Source organism: Trachypithecus francoisi, unplaced genomic scaffold (assembly GCF_009764315.1).
Source record: "Trachypithecus francoisi isolate TF-2019V2 unplaced genomic scaffold, Tfra_2.0 Lachesis_group11, whole genome shotgun sequence".
NCBI classification, from domain to species: Eukaryota; Metazoa; Chordata; class Mammalia; order Primates; family Cercopithecidae; genus Trachypithecus; species Trachypithecus francoisi.
The window spans coordinates 101,479,298-101,499,465 of NW_022681456.1; the positions used below are offsets into that span (position 1 = coordinate 101,479,298).

Genomic DNA, 20,168 nt, shown 5'->3' on the forward strand with positions numbered 1-20,168 from the left:
ACTTTCTAGAAGATTTTCTTCTTTTTCTCTGTTTTTTCTCTTTTTTTTTTTTTTTTTTTTTTGAGATGGGATCTCACTCTGTCCTCCAGCCTGGAGTGCGGCGGCATGTTTATTCCTCACCGGAGCCTGAAACTCCTGGGCATAAGCAATTCTCCTGCCTCAGTCTCCCAAGTAGCTGGAACTACTGGCACGTACCATGCACCCAGATATATTTTTAAATTTTTTTGTAGATATGGGATCTTCCTGTGTTGTGTAGGCCGGTGTTGAACTCCTTGGCTAAGCGATCTTTAAGCCTCAGCCTCCCAATGTGCTGGGTTTGTAGGCATGAGCCACTGCACCTCACCTAAAATGTTTTATTTTTCTTCATAACGCAGACAGCAGAAGGGAGGGGTGGAGAGAGTAGACAAAGAAGTAAGACCATTGACTAAGAGGAAAATTAGCTAGGGGTTGACAGAACAAGGGCAAAGGAGAGTTGGGGGGTTTAGGAGGAAGAGAGCTGAGGGACTCTTGTGGTAATCATTGATTGTAACAAGCAGCTTGGTATCTAAGAGGCATAGCTTGCTGTATATTATATGCCACTGCCTGTGAAAGATACACTTGTTTTTTGAGAAGATTGAGTTGCAAATCTAGAGGAGCAACACAGCACTAATTGGAAAGAGATAACTGCCTCTTCAGAAAGAGAACGTTAAGTAGTCTTTCTGTGCGCACATGCATTGATTTAAATAAGACTGGACAGCTTTCTTTATAGTCACCTAAGGTGAAACTGCATCTTCTAGTGCGATAGCATGAAGCTGGAGGACATCAACGACTTTAGACCCACACAAGTCTACAGGATGGTACAAAGAAGAACAGAAAGCCACATTTATTAACTATTCACTATGAACCAAGCATTGGCCTAGATGCTTCACATAGATTATGTCTTTATGATTTTCATTTTAGATAGTGAAAACACAATTCAAGGGACCCTTTAAATCTGTGTAAACAATTTTAACTGTATCTTAAATTATGCTTGTTTGAGCAAAACTTTGAGTTTTCAAACCCCTTTTAAAAAATTTTTTAAAAATAGAATTGTACATTCCCATGCAGTTTTGAGTAATAATATAGAAATTCCTTATACTCTATCCATTTCCCCCAATGGTAATATCCTGCATTATGATGGTATAATATTACAACCAGGAAATTGATATTGATGCAATCTACAGCATTTAGTCAGATTTCACCCATTTTATATGTACTTCTATTTTTTTTTTTATTTTACTAAGTGTGTATTTAGTTCTATGCAGCTTTATCATATGTGTAGATTTCAGAGAGTACCACCACAGTCAAGATACAGAACAGTTCTATCCCAAGGATCCTTGGTACTTCTTTATTGCAGTCATGGACACCTAATCTTTAACAACTGCCTAATCCATAATCCCCTCACCCAAATCCATAACAACCATGAATCTATTCTACATTTTTATCATTTTGTCATTTTAATACTGTTGTATAAATGGAGTCACGTAGTATGTAACCTATTGAGATTGGCTTTTTTCGCTCAGCGTGTCTCTGAATCTTTAGGCTGTTGCATGTATCCATAGTTTGTTCCTTTTTATTACTGAGTTGTATTCCATTGTATAGATACACCACAGTTTGTATAACTATTCACCTGTTGGGGACATCTGGGTTGTTTCCAACTTTTGGTTAATACAAATAAAGCTGCTATACAAATTCACGTACAGGTATTTGTGTAAACATAAATTTTTATTTCTCTGGGATAAATGCCCAGGAGTCCAATTGCTGGGTCATGTGATGGCTGCATGTTTATATGCTTTATGTGAAGTTGCCACACTGTTTTCCAGATGTTCCTACCAGCAGTGTCTGAGTAATCCAGTTTCTGTGCATCTCCGCCAGCGCTTTGTATTGTTGCTGTTTTTTACTGTAGCCATTCTGATAGATATGTAATGATATCACACCTCTATATGTACCTCATTAATTTACCATTCCCTAATGAGTGAAGTTATTAAACATCTAATATTAAACCAAAGAGTGTGGTAAATGTGCCTTTGTATCTTTTGTCCATTTGTAGGTTTTTTTTTTTTCTAATGTTGAGTATTGAAGTTCTTTATATATTCTAGATACATGTGTACTTTGTCAAGTATGTGATTGCTAAATATTTTCTCCCACTCTGTAGCTTGTCTTTTTGTTCTCCTCACAGGACCTTTCCCAGTGCAGAACTCCAAACATATTTTTATTAAAACATAAGTTGATTTTTGATTCACTGAATGTATGTCACACATACTGAGAGCTAGAAATTTCCTTAAGAATAAATGCAATTTATAGATGCATAATACTTTTTGCTATAAAGGTGCTTCCTTGTGTACTAATAAATGATGAAAGTGCTTGCTTAGGTAGTAAAGATACTAATTATATATTTTTTCAAATAAGAAATGAGCTAAAATTTGAAATGAGGAAATAGGTTACAGACCATCTACTTTTACCAGTTTTGAGGGGATGGGACAGTGGAATATGAAAGCAGCTTACCAAGATATGGTGATTTTGCACTATGTCACTTTAGCTAAGTTGAGACTGGGTTTCTTAGAATTGCCTTTGCAAGATGATCTGGGTTAGGACTGACCATAAGAAAAATTTCTGCAAGATTTGGAAGATGAAAGTGAAGTGGCTGAGATCACATTCAGAAGGTTGGCATAGGTTTTGTTGCTGCCAGGCCTCATGCAGTTTGTCACAGAAATGTTGGTGAACGTGCTGTTCATTTGCAGCAGCACCCAGGCCCTCAGCTCCTCCAGTGCTCTCCAGATCTCCTCTTTCAGCTAGTTGGAATCATGGTGCAGGTATGTATGCAGTTCTGCAGGGAAGAGTGCCATTCTTTTTGCAAGCCTCTTGCATTATTAAAGTTGGAGCCTTAAAGGCAGTGGGAAACAGACGTGTATTTTAGTTCATTCTTGTGGATTCCATTTTGCCTTTGCTTCCCCCTACTTCAAGTCCATTCACCTTCTCTTCCAGAATGGCCCTGCTGCCCTGCCGGCTTTCAACTTGGGTTGTAGACACAGAAGCATCACACTTGCATAGGGATCTAACCAGCCCCAGCAATTGTAAAAGGTCAGATCCGCATAGTACATCCCTTCTTCTGAATCACTCATGGTGGCTCTGCTTTTCTAGTGAAACCTTAACTGATACAAATGACCATCTCTTTGTGTTCCTTGAAGTGAATTTAGAATTATAATGAATTTCTGTTTCCAATCAAATCTCAGATTCAGTCTTTTCATAAGATCATGCCCAAGGGTATGCAGGAATATTTTTGGACCATAGTGGTACAGAATCAAAACATCTGTGACTCCATAAGAGTAACTTTTTTTTTTTTTGCTTCTTTATCCTTCCCTGGCCATGTCCTGTTTATAAGCCTGAAATCAAGAGAAATGTATTAAGCTACTCTGTAGACAGTGAATTGACACAGAACCAAACTCTGATATCCATAATACCTCCCTTGAAAAATGGTCCTGAATGGTTTCAAATAAACTTAGCTTTTTAATTTTATACCCCCCTTCTCTTGGGAAGAAGATACTGCTGAATTGTTCACAGTGCCATTCCATTCGGTAAGCAAGTGGAAGTCTGCTTCAACAAGCAAGAACTAATGATTTTTCAATGTTAAAAATGGGGAAACTCAGCAAATTAAAGAACTTTAAACTCCTGATTCTCTCCCTGTGTGTTTAGCCTATTAGATTATGTTCGCTATAATGTTTTATTTTATTAAGAGCTTCTGATGGTAATATAAACCATAAGAGTGAAAGTGGGTGGTTTAAAATGTCAGAGCTAAAAAATAGACTGTCGTAATATGTGCAGCTGTAGGAATTTGCAGCATTTTAATGTCTGATCTTGAAAGTTTTTTGCAGCAGTTTGCATCTTTTAGTTACAAATAATATGCCAACCATGAAAATAAGCACTAACTAACCTCCATGCCCACAACCTTAAAGAAATGGTGATGTTTCTTTTGGTTCTATTCCTTTTCATTTGACTTCTGTGGAATTTCATTTTGACACAGCCTGTTGCTACAAAGCTGATAAATTTGTTTTTAAGTCTATCATAGGTGACAAGTAAAGATTCTCTAGGATGTTTGACTAGATTGTCTAGGATGTTCAGTGACAGAAATACCAAGGGCAAACGTGATTGGAGGCAAGAAAAATTTTATAAAGAAAAATGAAAAACTGCCTTTGAAAATTTTATGCCACCCTAAGGTTATCTTGGAAGCGTCAAGAGGAGGAGGTTGTGATTATAATCTAGTAGGATATGCTTTAGACTACAGTCTGGTAGTGTAGGAGGGATGGAAAGTGAGAGGAATATATTTTTGGACTCATGAGGGTTTTTATAGGTGAGTCCCTGAATGAAGGCTTGGAAGTCACCTTCCAAAGCAGTCTATTATTACCAACCAGTGTATTTTCTGTCTTTCTTTCGAGCTGCATTCATATTTTTCCTAACTTTGAGTATGTCATCAACTCAAAGAGGGGGGTAAGGAGGCCGGGCGCGGTGGCTCCTGCCTGTAATTCCAGCACTTTGGGAGACTGAGGTGGGTGGATCACTAGGTCAAGAGACCAAAACCATCCTGGCCAACATGGTGAAACCTCATTTCTACTAAAAAAACAAAAATTAGCTGGGTGTGGTGGCACACACCTGTAGTCCCAGCTACTTAGGAGGCTGAGACAGGAGAATTGCTTGAACCTGGGAGGCAGAGGTTGTAGTGAGCTGAGATCACACCACTGCGCTTCAGCCTGGAATCAGAGTGAGACTCTGTTAAAAAAAAAAAAAAAAAAGAAAAAAAAATGAGGAGTAAGGAATGCCTGATCATACCTACACAATGGCAGTGTTTCTTTCCCAAATAATAAGATATAGTCTCTATACTATGAAGTCCTGTTTGATCTGACCCCTGGCTACCTCTTTGACGCCTATTCTACCAATCTCCACCTCTTTCTCTGCACTAGCATTCCAGAACCCTTGTTCTGATCTGTGCAGGGCTTGTCTAGCATCATTTTTATTGATGACTTTTACCTCCCCTCACTACAGTGTAAGTTCCATGAGGTTTATCTCTAGCACCTAGAACTAAGCCTGGCTTGCAAAGTAGGGACTCAATAATTACCATTGAAAGATGGAATACTATTTGTCAGTTAAAAATAAATTAATTTTTTAAAGAATGAATAAATCCTTTTTGTGAATGCTCAAATTTTTCAGGTAAATATTAAGGTAAGGCTACATGATTATAATGTAGAGAAAAGTTTGTTTGGTTTACTTTTTCGCTAATTTACCTTTGTTCTTTCTCCTCAAAGAGAAAAGTGGAAGCAGACTAGCAATTTCCTCAGATATATACAGAGAATACCAGTGAGTTCTGTTTACTGAGAGATTCTGAAAGGGATGACTTTGAATTTCTATTGTAACTTGCTGGGACTGCAACTCTATGTAGAGAATGAAGATCTGTAGCACTTTTGGATCTCACTCTTCTTAGGTGGCAGATTGCAGCACAAATGTTTGGTGGATGCTTGCTGCAAAGTTCAAGGCGAGAAACAGCAGCTGTACCTTCAAAACCCAGAATTATAGGGAGTTCTCACTACACTCTGATCTCAGGGTCCTAAGATTCATCTATGCCTGTGCTTTCGATGAGGAATGGCCTTGTTGAATCAAATGGAGTACAAGGACTCTGGAAATATTTTACCAGGGAAACTAACATGACAGTGATTTTTTCTGACCTTCATGCTGGATTCTTGGGAGGAAGCTTCTGCTCCCTTGGAATTTCCCAAGTGAGAGGAGTTTCTTTATTATTCATGATGGACTCCTGGAATCACACCTAAGTTTATGCTAAGGAGGAGTTGACTCATGGTGGGCTCCTAGATGGTTACAGGATGAGGGCTGGCAGTGGTGTAAAGACCAATTATATGATTAGAGGGTTGGGACTGTGAGGCATGTGATATCACTCCTATATCCCAACCTCCTAGGAGGGAAGAGGGACTGAAAATTGAATTGTTACGTGGTCAGTGATTCAATCAATCATGCCTACATACTGGGACCCCCAGTAAAAACTCTGGACACTGAAGTTTGCTTGAACTTCACTGGTAGGTAATCATACCTTGATATTCTGGGAGGGTGAAGCATCCTGTAGAAACAGAACATTTATGCTCAGGACCCTCCTGGACCTTGACCCATAGGTTTCTCCCTTTGATTGGTCCTGACTTGTAACCTTTATAAGAAAACTATAACCATAAGTATAGGGGTTTCTCAATTTCTATGAGTTGTTCCAATGTATGATCAAACCTGAGAGAGTTGTGGGAGGCCCTGATTATGTAGTCAGTTGGTCAGATGTACCAGTAGCCTGAGAAACTTGTGGCTGATGTCTGAAGTGTGAGGAGTTTTGTGGACGACTTTGCCCTCAACTGGGAGTCTGTGTTAATTTTGGGAAGTTGAAGTCAGAACTGCATTATACCCAAGCACTCCACCAAACACCAAACACATATTTTTTTAAAAAATGCTAAAAGTTGACAGCTCAGTTAAAACTAAAATATTTGGCCTTGGTCTGTCCTAATTTTTATTATTTGCTGGCTGTCTTTCCGAGGATTTTCTTCTGGGACTTGCTACCTTCCAGATATATTTACTGATCTTCCTGCCTTCAGTTTTCTTACCCTTTCTTTTGTACAGTTATTACTCTAATAACTGTATTATTACTCTAGTACTAATGTAACAGTGACAATAATCTCCATTCCCATGGGGCAGCTTTCCTGTGTGGCAGATTCCTCATAGCCAGATAAGGATGTGATGCATTGAACTCAAATCAAAGCCATGAATTTTGCTTTGGCTGCAGAGTGTCAATTTCCCCTCTGGACTATTATTTGCATTGGTGCCTGGGAACTACATCGTTTTGTACTTCAGATATATTAAGCAATGATGATTTGCTGATTTATTCCTGGTACTGAAGGGAATGCAGAAGAAGAGCAACCAAAATGATTGAGGGCCAAGGGGATTTGCCTTAGAGGAAAAGTGAGAAGAACCAGATGTTGTTATTTATTGGTTGAATGATCTAAGAAGACTATGGAAACCTCTCATAAGCATTTGAGATCTGTAATGATGATGAGAGGTTGGGAAAAAGAAAGATGAACAGTAATAGAGGAAGACAGGAGAATGTGCTGTGTGCTTAGTACTGGGCTGTGGAAACCCATGTGGAAAGTGTTGGAGAACCCATCACTGGAGACACCAGAAATAGATAATAAAGGAGTACTTTTAATTTTTTATTTTCCCTGGTTTGTATTTCTTTGGAAAAGAATGTATATTTTGTTACTGTGAGAAATCTGTGCTTTTCTGGAAAGCTGGGCAATCCTAGCAGCCTTTCCTTAAGCTTCGAGACCTGTCTCTCACTGTTCTGAATTATCACCTGACTTTGAACCACTTGGGTTGCTTGGGGCAGATCTCTGGGCCCTAATTTAGATCTACTGCCTTGGAATATCTTGGGATGGGATCAGAGAATCAACAATTGTAGCTACCACACCAGATGATTAAGACGCTTGAGAACCACTGGGACTCATGGGGGCCCATGTTTAATGAGGTTGAGATGCCAGAATCTCCCAGGCATAATGTAGAGAAAGGAACGCAAAGGCTCATTGAGATAGGAATGCCGTCATGCGTTTATCACATGCAAACTGCACACACACCCTCTCATGCCTCCATTGTACTCCCAGCTAGGGCTAGATGACTTTCCCTTTTCTGAGGCATTGAGAATTACATTGGTGAAGGAGCACCTGCAACTTCGAGAAGCTCTTTGGTGGATCTCTTCTGTAGGCCAGGTGTGATGTAGGAGATGCTCCATTGAGGTGAACTTTCTGACTTCATGGGGTGTTGGGATCGTGGAGTACCAAAGACCAAGTGGCAGAGCTTAGCTGCCAAAGACAAGGTAAATGCCTTGATCATGACGGGCCTCTGGGACACAGTGATAATCAGAATGTTTTGACCTGCAACAATCATTGGTGGTGGCCAATTAATCATGTTGTACCTAGGAATGGGGCAGCCCTCTAAAGTTTTGCTAAAATTTATTCCAGGAAAAGCTCCAGGTTCAGGGCCAGGAATCAGGCTTGGGTCACCACATGGAGAGTCGTGATGTCTTACCCAGTTTACAGACCTATGTCAGTTCCTTGAGGTAGAGCCATTTGATTGACACGGAGTTGGGGTTCTTTTGAGGAAGACTCTAGTATATTCCCTACTGTGTGTCTCTATTTCACAAATACAGACTGTTACTGTTTTGTTTTGTTTAGTTTTGTTTTTTTCCGAAACCAGAGCTATTGTCAAAGAAGAAACTTAAGAGACAGTGATGGGATTTATCTTAAGCTCCAGGTGGTGCGAGTGAGGAGGCAGAGGGCAGCCAACAGCTCTTTCTTTTCCCTTTCTCTCCACCCCACAACCCCTTTGGTGCCAGATTGTGTGACCCTATGCCCTTTCCTGGGAAGGGATATGGCAGTGCTGCAAATTAGCTTATCTGAGAACTCATGGCCCTACCTTTCTGGGAAGTTTTACAGAAAGGCAGAGGGAGTTCAGATGGAGAAGGGGTGATTTGGATTCATTTTTACCAAACTCTGGAAGGTTTTCATATAGTGAGAGATGGCTATTAAGATTATTTCAGAAAAAAAATATTTTATTTCCTACTGCTTGGCTTAGTTTTAAATGAAGAATGAACGCTACACCAAATAAAATCAGAGATTCTTAAAGCCAAAGGGAAAGGTGATCTTTTCCAACTGCAACTTAATGTAAGCTCAGTAAATTTTCATTTAGAATCTATTGTGTGCTGAGTGAGATGGATACACTAACAAAAAGAAATTAGTTTCCTATAGTGTATGAAAAATGTTTGATGAATATAGTTAATGAGATTTTTTAAAAAGTTGGTTAAGTACTTTCATAGGGGTACATTCAGGGTGATATAGATCCTGAGATGTTCTTTTTAGATGGTATTTCTTGTAAGTTGTCATTATACTTCTTTGTGGACATTTCTGGTTATCCAAGCACCTGATATAATTTTAAATGTTTAAATGTGTACTAGCTTCAGTGTTACTTCCTACTTTGAGCTGAAGCCTGCCTCTCAGTACGTTGCATATAAAAAGTTGAAAATTGAAATGCTAAAGGGTCAGGCTGATCTTAGAGTGAGTGAAGTGAGCTGGATGTGAGGTTATGTTGTAATACTTTGCATTTTAGGCACATGGGAATATTCTCCTCTTCCAGAAATATGCTTTCTTCCATTTTTCTTCAAGGAGTCATTTTGACTGTCTTATTGCCCATGTGTGATAGTCATGTAGGTTCAAGAAATATTTCACTTTCATCTTTACTGTACAAAAAAAATTGTGCGTGTAATGATAAATGAATGCCTTCAGGTTAGAAATATGATAGGAATTGGTACAGACTACGGCAAATTGTGCACCCTTGTCCTCTCGAGATGGGCACACAGATATTTCCATGCAACCATGTAGGCCCAGAGTTGTCAGGTCTTCTAATATTTCAAGATAAGCTGGAAATTTTTATATGAAGCCACCTGTTTTTAAAACCCTGGTACATAAAAAAGAGGTATGAAGGTAAAACAGAACAACCTGCAGGCTAAACCTAGCCTTTGTGAAGCCAGTTTGCAACATCTTTACTGGATTGTAGTTTCCCCTTAGGGAGCTACTTAGAATAAGTGCATTCCTTTAGTATTGCTTTTCATTCATTCATGTTTATTCATTCATCCAAATGCTTAGTGTGTGATAATCATGAATGAGGCATTGTGCTAGACACTGTGGATATAGCCATAAATATGGCAAATATCTTTTCCCCTGGAGAATTTGGCATCATTTCTGTCATCTTTCTCTAGGCTGAGCATCTTCCATTTCCTCAAAGCTACATTCAAGAGGCATCATTTCTGAGGGTCTTCCCTACCCCCTTAGCATCCTGAAGTTCTCCTGTGAAGGTGCTCTGTGTTTAAAAAGCACTCTGATGGTCTGCTGCCCCACATTGGATACCACCTATGTTGCCTCTCCCATCCTCAGGTAGAATACCTCCCTCTTCCCCATCTCTGCACCTGGTAAGTTCTTTCACTGCCAGAATTCTTTAACATTGAATTAGCTGTTTAATTACCTTGTCTGCCCCTACTCTGCTATTAACTCTTTGGGAACAGATGCCACATCTTACTTCTCTTTGTATCTCTGGGCCCTGAATCATATCTGACATGTAGTATGTACAGTATATACTTAATAAATACCTAATTGTGTAAATTGAAATGAAAAATTATTTGACTTGTGCAGTTCCCTGTCTGTCTGGTTTGGTCTGTTTTGATAACCAACACACGTTAACTCTGTGTTGAAGGCAAAAGCCCCAGAGCAGTAACCTATGTACAGTTTAATCTAGATTGCAAGTATTTTGTTCTTTTATATCCCCATGTGAGCCTTTACTCTTACCACTGTTCTGTCTAATCCTGTTAGAATTAGTTAACAATTCAGCCATTTAAACTCTTTGTGAATGTCAGTTAGTTCTTCTGGTACATTAACTTTCCTTTCCAGATAAAGGCATTTTGTATCTTTATAAGTATACACTGTATAGTTTCATTGAAACTTTGATAAAAATATTGGAAAATACAGAGGTAATATCAGAACCCTGTGACATACACTGGAGATCTTAGTCCAAGGAGACATTGATTTATTATTCACTGCTCTTGGTGTTTGCTACAAATCTATCTTAGGCTATCTTGTTTGCAGGGAGATTTTGAGAGATTTTGATAAATGCCTTTGTTAAAATAAAGATGTGATGCATCCATCACATCGCCTTTTCTATTAAATTATGAGGCTAATCAGTGAACCCCCTTTTTGTGAACCCATATTATCTCCCAGAATCAGATATTCTTTTCTCTGTGATCACATGTAGGGTATGCTAGAAGCTTTTGTTAGCGTTTTATCTCAAGCTCACTTGTCTGTAATTTGAAGAATTCACTCTCCATCTTTTTAGATATTTTAAATATACTCCTAACTCCAGATTCAGGGTGATTTCTTAAAGCTTAGATTCACCAATGTTAGATTCCAGGTAAGGGACTTTCATACCGTTATGTCATTACTGCGGGGGCTCCTCATTCAGCAATTTATTTTATATTTTGGGATCTAATTGAATTCTAGTGTATACCTTTTTAAGCTTCTGATGCATGAACCATACCTTGTGCAAGTGTGTTTTTTCTATTACCCCACAGATGCAATGGGGTACATTAGGTCCTGTTATTAAATTTAAGCCAACCTTCAGAAGTCTGTCTCTTCTGCATGTCTGTCTCACAGAAGTATTTTTTAAGATTTTGACTAAGTTCAAGAAATAACATGGATAACACCTCGACATTTTCAGATATGATGCATATGAACTACAAAGGTGACTCATGCCTACCATTTTATACTGTTTTTGGAAGGAGAAAGGAATATATGTTAAATACTCTGATAAGAGTATGGTAATATAGTAATAATGCCATCTTTCATGATGCTTTTTATTTTTCAAATGGTTGAATAATAAATACTTTGCAAAAATAAGCCTTTTGTTCTTTTTTATTATTTGTAATCCAAATTTATTATCTAAATTTTAGGATCCACGGGAATAGTCAAATTTTTCAAGGATTTGGCTTGTTAGATATCTTGCCTTTCTCACTATTGCCATTTTTATAATTCACACTGTGAGACGCATTCTTGTACATTCACTCTTCCATCTTTTCTATGTATATGTACATATATATGTATTTATATATTTACATATATACTTTATATATATTTTGTATTTTATATAAACTTTTCTGGTTACTTCCTTATGGAAAATTCCTGGAAGTGGAATTTTCAGGCAAAAGTGCATGCCTTTTTAAAGCCTCCAATGCATGTCGCCAACCAAGAGACCTTCCAACTTGGACACCTACCAGTCAGATGTCAGATTGCCTGTTTTCTGTCATCCTTGTCACTGGTATGAATGAATTTTAAATGAATGGCTTAGTTGGTCTGGAAAGCTCAGCCTGATGAAGTAGAACTCAGTGTAAAATCAGTCTCAGAGGGATGGGCTGTTAGGGAACTGCATCCAAGTACTCCAGGGACCTGGACTTGGTCTTGCTCTTCCTTAACAATTCTGCCATCCCAAGTCTTCTGATTTCAAGCAGCTCTGCCGCCTCATGTGTGTTTCTATCCAGGAATGTCATGCTGATCTCCCTGCTTTAGTTGGACCTGTGAGTTCTCTAGTCCACTGCCTTTTCCTTTTTCCCTCTGGATGGGCAAATTTCCCACCAGGCTTCTGTATTGAGGATGCTGGGGTGTGTGCAGACTAATGAATGAGGCTGCCAACACACAGCTGAGTCAAATCTTGCATCAGAGCCCTGGAGTTGGATCCAATACAACAATTTAGTTTTCTAGGCTTAGTGAAGACTCTGATTACTTCAGTGGGAGTGAAAATGGAGTTTATTAGTAACTATGACATTTGCATTCATATGTCCAAATAAATCTTGAGATGTTTAAAATTCTGTAGGTTAAAGCTGTGCATGAATTACGTCAATTATTTAGAATACGCGTATGTCATCTCTAAAGCTTACTTTTTCATTCTTAGTTGTTTTGGCAAAGAGGAGCTGTTTCTATAAGAGAAGCAGATTAAAGGCCTGAGAATTGAAGACCTAGGATTGTTGTTTTGTTAAAATGGACTAGAATACAGACAACTGTAGGCAGTACCACTTAGGGCGTCAGTGCTCCCTGGAAAGAATCATCTTGTGCAAGTGTATTTTTTCTGTAACCCCACAGAATCAATTGGGTATATTATGTCGTGTTATTAAATTTAAGGCAACCTTCAAAAGTCTCTCTATTCTGCATTTCTGTCTCATGAAAGTATTTTTTTAAGATGTTGAACAATTGGTTTTCCTTCCCTTTGTGGTTCTCTTTTAGTTTATTTATCATAGTCTTAGAAATCAGGTACTGAGATCTGTGGGAATTTATGTTAAAAACATTTAATACACATTCTGGAACATGATGCTTTTGCTCATCTTTTCATTTCAGCTGCAGCTGGTAATAGCATGTAGGTTCCCTAAAGCTTCCTTTGTGGGGTGGTAATTAGGTGATGCTTCCAGGTGCATAATCTAGAAACCTGGTTCCTGGTGGCACCATGGTTGAGAGAACACATTCATTTGTCCCAACTGTGGGACCAATGCCTCATTTGTCCCAACTGTGACTACAATCGTAGTTTCATAGTTTCTGTTCATCTCCGGTATATGTGGCACTGACCCACAGCGCTTGGGACTTCCCTTTCAACACTCAGTTGCTTGGGAAGAGCCAGCAATGAAAACAAGAATATTAAGGGGGCGTATTCGCATTAGCCATGGAGTGATGGAAAAACAGGCTCAGCACCTGTTTGCTTGCCTTCTCAGTGAGGTCAAAGTTCCCTGAAATAATATTGTGTTGTATATGCATGGATTTCTGCACATGGGACAATTCTGAAATAGGAAAAATGTGATACATACCCAAAGATAAAAAATAACCCAACGTTGGGTATCATTTAAAAATCATTAATCTAATAGCTTATCTTTTTAAATGGTGGATTCCGTCTGTTTTCCTGTGCTTATGTTGAGTTTGTAGCTAATGCAGTTTTTTCTTTTTTCTTTTTTTTACAGGCTAAACATATTTTTGACTGGTATGAACCCTTTCTACTTTCATGCAGTAAATGTAATTTTGCACTGCTTAGTGACTCTTGTGCTGATGTACACCTGTGATAAAACTGTCTTCAAAAATCGTGGACTTGCTTTTGTAACGGCATTGCTTTTCGCTGTGCATCCTATTCATACTGAGGCGGTAAGTGTAATTGGATCTCAGTGAAATAATGAATATGAGTATGTGTGTGTGTGTATATATGTATACACACACACATATATATACATGTAAATATGTGTGTATATGTAGATATGTGTGTATATGGATATATACATATAAACTAAGCTGATCTTTTTTCCCTTTCAAAACCACGTGAATTAATTCTACTAAAGTGTTTGTCTTTATATATAAATCATTTTGTTTGACAACTTTTCCTTTTGAATGTTCAAATTGGTTTTATTGCACCTCTTGGATTTAACTGCTTTTCTAAATAACTGCTGTTATTATTACAGGTAGTAATGAATGGCCACAGTTTGTTCAGTTTTGTATTTGCAGATAATTTAAGTCCTAATGTGTTTTAAACAGCAAGGGCCATTTGAGACACTTAGCGTGCTGAGTCATTGTTCCTGCTCCACATTTATAGTTTACCTTTTCTCACCCTGCTTTATTTTATAATGTTTATTATGCAGAACTGTAAGTGCTGGGGAAGTACTATAAAAAGTTAGACTGACATTCTTCAAGTTAGAAAGACAGACTTAGGAACCTTATATATTGTTTCCCAAGTTACTTAATAGGAAGGGCAGTTATTGCGTGGGTGATGAAAAATTTACTTTAAAAGGATTGGCTGGGTGTGGTGGCTTATGCCTGTAATCCCAGCACTTTGGGAGACTGAGGCGGGAAGATCACTTGAGGTCAGGAGTTCAAGACCAGCCTAGCCAACATGGTGAAACCCCATCTCTACTAAAATTACGAAAAACTTTAGCTGGGCGCGGAGGCGGGGGCCTGTAATTCCAGCTACTTGGGAGACTGAGGCAGGAGAATTGCTTGAACCTGGGAGGTGGAGGTTGCAGTGAGCCAAGATTGCACCACTGCATTCCAGCCTGGGCAACAGAGTGAGACTCCATCTCAAAAAAAAAAAAAAAGTGTTGATAGCTATGGCCCTCTTTAAAATATTTATTTAATCATTCCATGAATCAGATGGCATTTTAAAGCTACTTTGTTTCCCAGCTCGGTGAACACAGCTGGTTTGTTTTATGTGCATGGCCAGGGGTAGATGAAAACTTGATAAGAGGTCCATGGGCACCACAGTTTTACAAGACTCTTTTCCAGAGCCTCAGCTTGTATCTCTCTGGACGCTTCCCTGAAGCTGATCTGCCTGAGAACACACCTGCAGTAAAGATGTCATGGTGGTTCCCTTCTCTCTCCTCTGAATTCAGAAGTGACATAGTTGTCATGGAGATGCATAATAATATGTTTATTTAAATTGACACAGAAGTCTGATTTAACCAGTTGGTTTGATGAGGAAGACTGGTTTGCCAGTTAGGCTATATGATGGGCATTTTCCACCAACAAAATTCTAAATCTGTAAGCTCAAAGTTTTGACAAAAATATATGTTGACTGGGTGATGAAGAAAGATCACTTTATTTAAAAAATTACATTGTGAAAGGTCATTTTCCCAACTCTTTGTGAGTATTTTAGACTGAGCAAGATGACTTTAAGTGGGCGAGTATGAGGCATAATAGTCCATTGCCAAGTTTCAGTAAAGCCGTTCCGCTTTACTTAAAAGAAATTGTGACAGTAAATGACTGTAATGACAGGTAACTCTAATGGTGGCCATGTTTAAATTCTTTGCTTTTGACCAAATGAAAGGAGGACCTGATTACATTGTCAGCTGCTAGATCATTAAAAATTATGTAAGGTGATAGATCATTATGTGATATTTGCCAATACCTTGGAGTTCAAAGAATAAAGTCATTGCTGTAACAGGTCTACTTCCATTTTCACTTATTTATGTGAACAGCCTATGAAGATGAAAGCTAGGAATAGCTGGTATTAATGCTGCCTGCTGTCATAGTCTAACACAAGGTAAGATTCAGCCATGGACAACTGAACTTACTGAAAAGAAATCTGCTATACCTAGGTTATTAAGAGGTGATTTTTTATATTTATTAATTATTTATCATTTTATGCTTTATTTGTGATATATCAAACATCTATGAATTAACAATAATTGGAATAGTAATACAAAAATTTAAATTTTAACACTTAGAGACATGGTCAAAAGAAATTTAAAATATAGATTTAATTGTATATATTTTTATTGTAGGGAGAAGGATGATAAATACAATATTTTTAAGCATAACTATGTAATTTACAAAAATGGTGAGGGGGAAATACAATGAAAGCATGAGTTCAAGGAGAAAGGATATGAAGTGTCTACCAATTAAAGAAGAACCTATTCATGTTTGGATAAATGGAAGATGATGAGCTTCAGTTTGCCATAGTGTTCAGATTCCATTTGGCAGATTTAATACAGGAACATTATGGCCTCATTTTGAAATGTCAATATCTACAATGCATAGGCAGTTAGATCCTTTCAAGTATTTAAAATTATGATGAAAAAGTTTTGATATGAATTGAAAAAATAAGAGAGATACTTAAGTTTTTAATGTTCTTTTTGGATAGAATATGAAGAAAAATAATCAAAGACTACTACTAACTAGACATATAGAATATGTGATGCTGGGCCAATGGCATGTTATACTATAAAACCATAGACAGTATTTTATTTCTGACAAATAATTCTTCATATACAATTGGAAATCTGTGCTTAGAGCATATTGGGGACGACTACTGCATGAAAGAACAAATGAGTAGGGCAATAACAGTTTCAATTCAGAGGTATCAGAAAGAGTGCATAAAACACAGGCAGCCTTTGGCAGTTTGATCAGGAACTGGTTAAGGTTGGTTCCTAAGAAAAGAGGAAAATCCTATTAGCAAAATTACCTTCCAAAAAAAAAAATAGTTACAACAAGCTTTTGTACTAATCGAAAAATATCCATAGTAACAATGAAAGGGACAGAGGAGTCTGAGAGCTGGGTATTTATTTAGGGAAGGATGTTAGGGAGGATGCTTACATTCATAAGGTTATGAGGGAAGTGTAAGAAGGAGGCAGAGAAATTTAGCCTACAAAACAGTTTACATGACAAAGTAAAATCGGGGAACTTATTATTTAGTCATAGATTTCAATTCAAGTTTCTAAGTAGGAGGAGGACAGAGAAATAGAAAAAGAGATGTACTTTTCAGAAGATAGAGATAAATCATTAATATTATTATTTGAGACAGGGTCTCACCCTGTTGCCCAGACTTGGGTGCAATGGCATGTTCATAGCTCGCTGCAACCCCCGTCTCCTTGGCTCAAGCAATCCTCCCACCTCAGCCTCCCCAGTAGCTGGGACCACAGGTGCTCACCACTATGCCGGGCTTTTTTTTTTTTTAAGTAGAGACAAGGTCTTGCTACGTAGCTGAGGCTGGTCTTGAATTCCTGAACTCAAGCAATCCTTCTGCCTTAGTCTCCCAAAGTGCTGAGATTACAGGTGTGAGCTATGACACCTGGCCCTGATGAATTATTTTTTTGAAAAAGACCTTGACTTTGTGGGAGAGGGAGTTACTGGGAATTATCTCCTCTTTATTAAAGAAGAACAAAAATTGGATCATAAACTATCTCAGGAAGGATGGAAATTTTAAATTTTTTAGGTGGGGTTTAATTTGAACACACTGATATGATTAAGCATTTGCTTTATTAATTATGTAATCAACAAATAGTTAATGAATAGAGTGTCTGCAAAGGATTGGTTCCAGGACCGCCAAAGACACCAAAATCTGAGGATGCTCAAGTCCCTTATATAAAATGCTGTAGTATTTGCATATAATTTACACACATCATCCTGTATACTTTAAATCATCTCTACATTCCTTATAATACTCATAATTTGCAAATAGTTGTTAGACTATATTGGTTTTTATTTGTATTATATTTATTGTTGTACTTTTATTACTCATTTACTTACTGAATTTTTTTTTGATCATCAATTGGTTGAATCCAGGGATATAGAACCTTTGGATATGGAGGGCTGACTATACTTGCTTGGTGTAAGGCATTCTACCAGGGGAATATGTGAGTGAATAGCAGGGTCCCTAGCCACAATTTCACAAGCTCATTGAAAAGCCAAAGAGCATACATATAAATAGATGCAAGATAAAGCAATATGTTGTAACAAAACAAGAGCCCTAGCAGAGAGCAAAATTATTTTTAATTTAAGTAAATAGGGACAAATTCATTTATTTACTCAATTTATTCACTCTTTCAATAAATATTTACGTGGCTATAATACAGTGACTATAATAGAGTCACTCAGTGCAGGGGTATAGCAATAAATAAGTCAGACCCAGAGCTTTCCTCACTTAAGCCTTTGAGATTATTGGAATAATTTCCTGGCAGTATATTTTTTAGGAAATTTATGTTTTTATGAATCCCGAATCATGAGAAAAATCAGTACAGACACTGGGAAAATGGAGGAAGTTATTTTAATTCTTCTATGATAGTTAAAACTTAATCATTGTAGCGACGTTACAGATTTACAGAAATGTACTTAGGTCAAGTTGAGAGCAAGCACAGGAAACGCCGATACATGGAGTTGAAGGTTAAGTTCAACATTTCAACAAGAATTGGGATAGGAAGACTTAAGAGAAAATTAGTTATGATCTAATCAGTCTGTCTGGTTTGTAGCTGTTGCTATGTGTTAATTGTGTGTTCCTGGCCCTGTCTGACATTAATGGAACTCATTCTTGCAGATAAAATAAATATCAATAGCCTTATACATATAGTATACTTCATACAAATCTTATTGGTGGTATTCCAAAAGACAAGTTTCTACAGCAAATTAACACCTAATTTGAAAAATCTGCCTGTGATTGTGTTAACCTTGCTAGAGGATCTGCCATTACATCATTTGAATTCTCTCCAATTATGTTCACTGATGTTTGTCCCTCCAGTGTTTGAGTATTTGTTAGAGGCTGCAGTTCCTAGGTAACAGCCACGATGTTGGTAACGGAAACCTGTAGTTTGAGGCTAAAATACATGCTGGCCATTTGCATATATTTTTCACTAACCATGAACTGACCGATTGCTTTTGTACTTTCCAGCACCCTAGAAAGACATTGTCATAAAATCAACTGGCTCCAGTTTAATGTTCCATCTTTGCTTCCCATTGCCCCTCCTCACTTCTTTATTTACTCCATGCTCTTCATCACCTCAGGTCTCCCCTTCCAGAACCACTTCATATATCTCCAGACCTCTCTTTCTCTGCCGTTCTTGTATCCTCCACCTGCAAAGCATTTTTGTTCCTTCCCAGGCCTAGGCTGCGCATTTCCTCGCCTTGAGCTTCCTGAAATCTCCCTTGTCTATGTTTAAGTCACAGTTTACATGGCTAGACCTGTGAAGCCTTCCTAGATCCTACAGTAAAAATTAATCTCTTCAGTCTTCTCCTGGTAATGGTTTCTCCTCTTATGATGTGTGCAGTTTCCTTGTGTGCTATTTAATATCCTCTTTTGACTCCCCACCAGATGTTAAACTCCTTGAGGCTGATTGTATGCTTCCAACTGGCACAGTATATAGCCAAGAGGAGGCACTTGGAAAATGTTTGTTAACTGGAATTAAACATACGCTTACTGAACATGACAATATTGACTAATTGAACCACAATGAATGGCTGGTCTAGATATACAGTAGTTAATGACTATTATAGCACCCATTTTTAGATATCTAGCCTTTTGCTCCAAATACCTCAGTTCCACAGGGGTATAGAATGCATATTTAGTGGTTTGGTCTGGCAAGAGAGCCTATCAATGTTACACCAATATTTCAACACCCTCTTTGAGCTTCTCCTGCTAGGGACACTACATTCTTTATATCTGGGCACATCCAGCTGGCACAGTCTGCTGTCGCCTCTTCCAAACTGGCTGCAATGCAAGAAGCCGGGCTGCAGGACGCCTTTAGCACATTAGTTAAGCTTGCTTAGCTTGTGATTGCCTCATTCCAACTTGCTACACCCAGTAACAGCTTGCAAGTCTTGCTGTTGGCTACATCAGTTGTGCTGTGATGAGCGCCCTTCTCGGTCCAGATTCTTAGGTTTATCTCAAGACTGTTGCTGGTGAGCTGGGCTCTCTGTTTAACCTTCAGGAGGATTTGCAAGTGATGCTGAGCTAAATGCTCAAGGCGGTGGTAGTGTAGTCTGAGCAGATCTGGGTTTACAGGTGACTCATATACACTTTCGCTTTACAGACTGAGAGTCTGAGCTGAGCCTTGACGTTGTGGTGACACCACACTGTCACTGCATTCGTCTGTTGAGTCATGCAGTCTTCCTGATTTGGTACTCAAGTTCCTTTTAGATTAACAAATCAATGAACAGCATGTGACGCAAGCAGCCACGTCAGGTAATAGCTTTCAGCTCTGTATTGCCAATGGTATTCTTTGGCCATGTCCA

The 20,168-nt window shown here is 38.3% G+C and overlaps 1 protein-coding gene across 3 annotated transcripts in view; it reads left to right on the plus strand.

Moving 5' to 3' along the window:
* Positions 1-20,168, plus strand: part of TMTC1 (transmembrane O-mannosyltransferase targeting cadherins 1) — a 294,086-nt gene that overhangs the window by 2,056 nt on the left and 271,862 nt on the right. For all 3 annotated transcript variants that reach the window (XM_033222533.1, XM_033222534.1, XM_033222535.1), the window contains exon 2: positions 13,646-13,823. In XM_033222533.1, the coding sequence (XP_033078424.1) occupies positions 13,646-13,823 (178 nt within the window). The remainder of the gene's footprint in view (positions 1-13,645; positions 13,824-20,168) is intronic.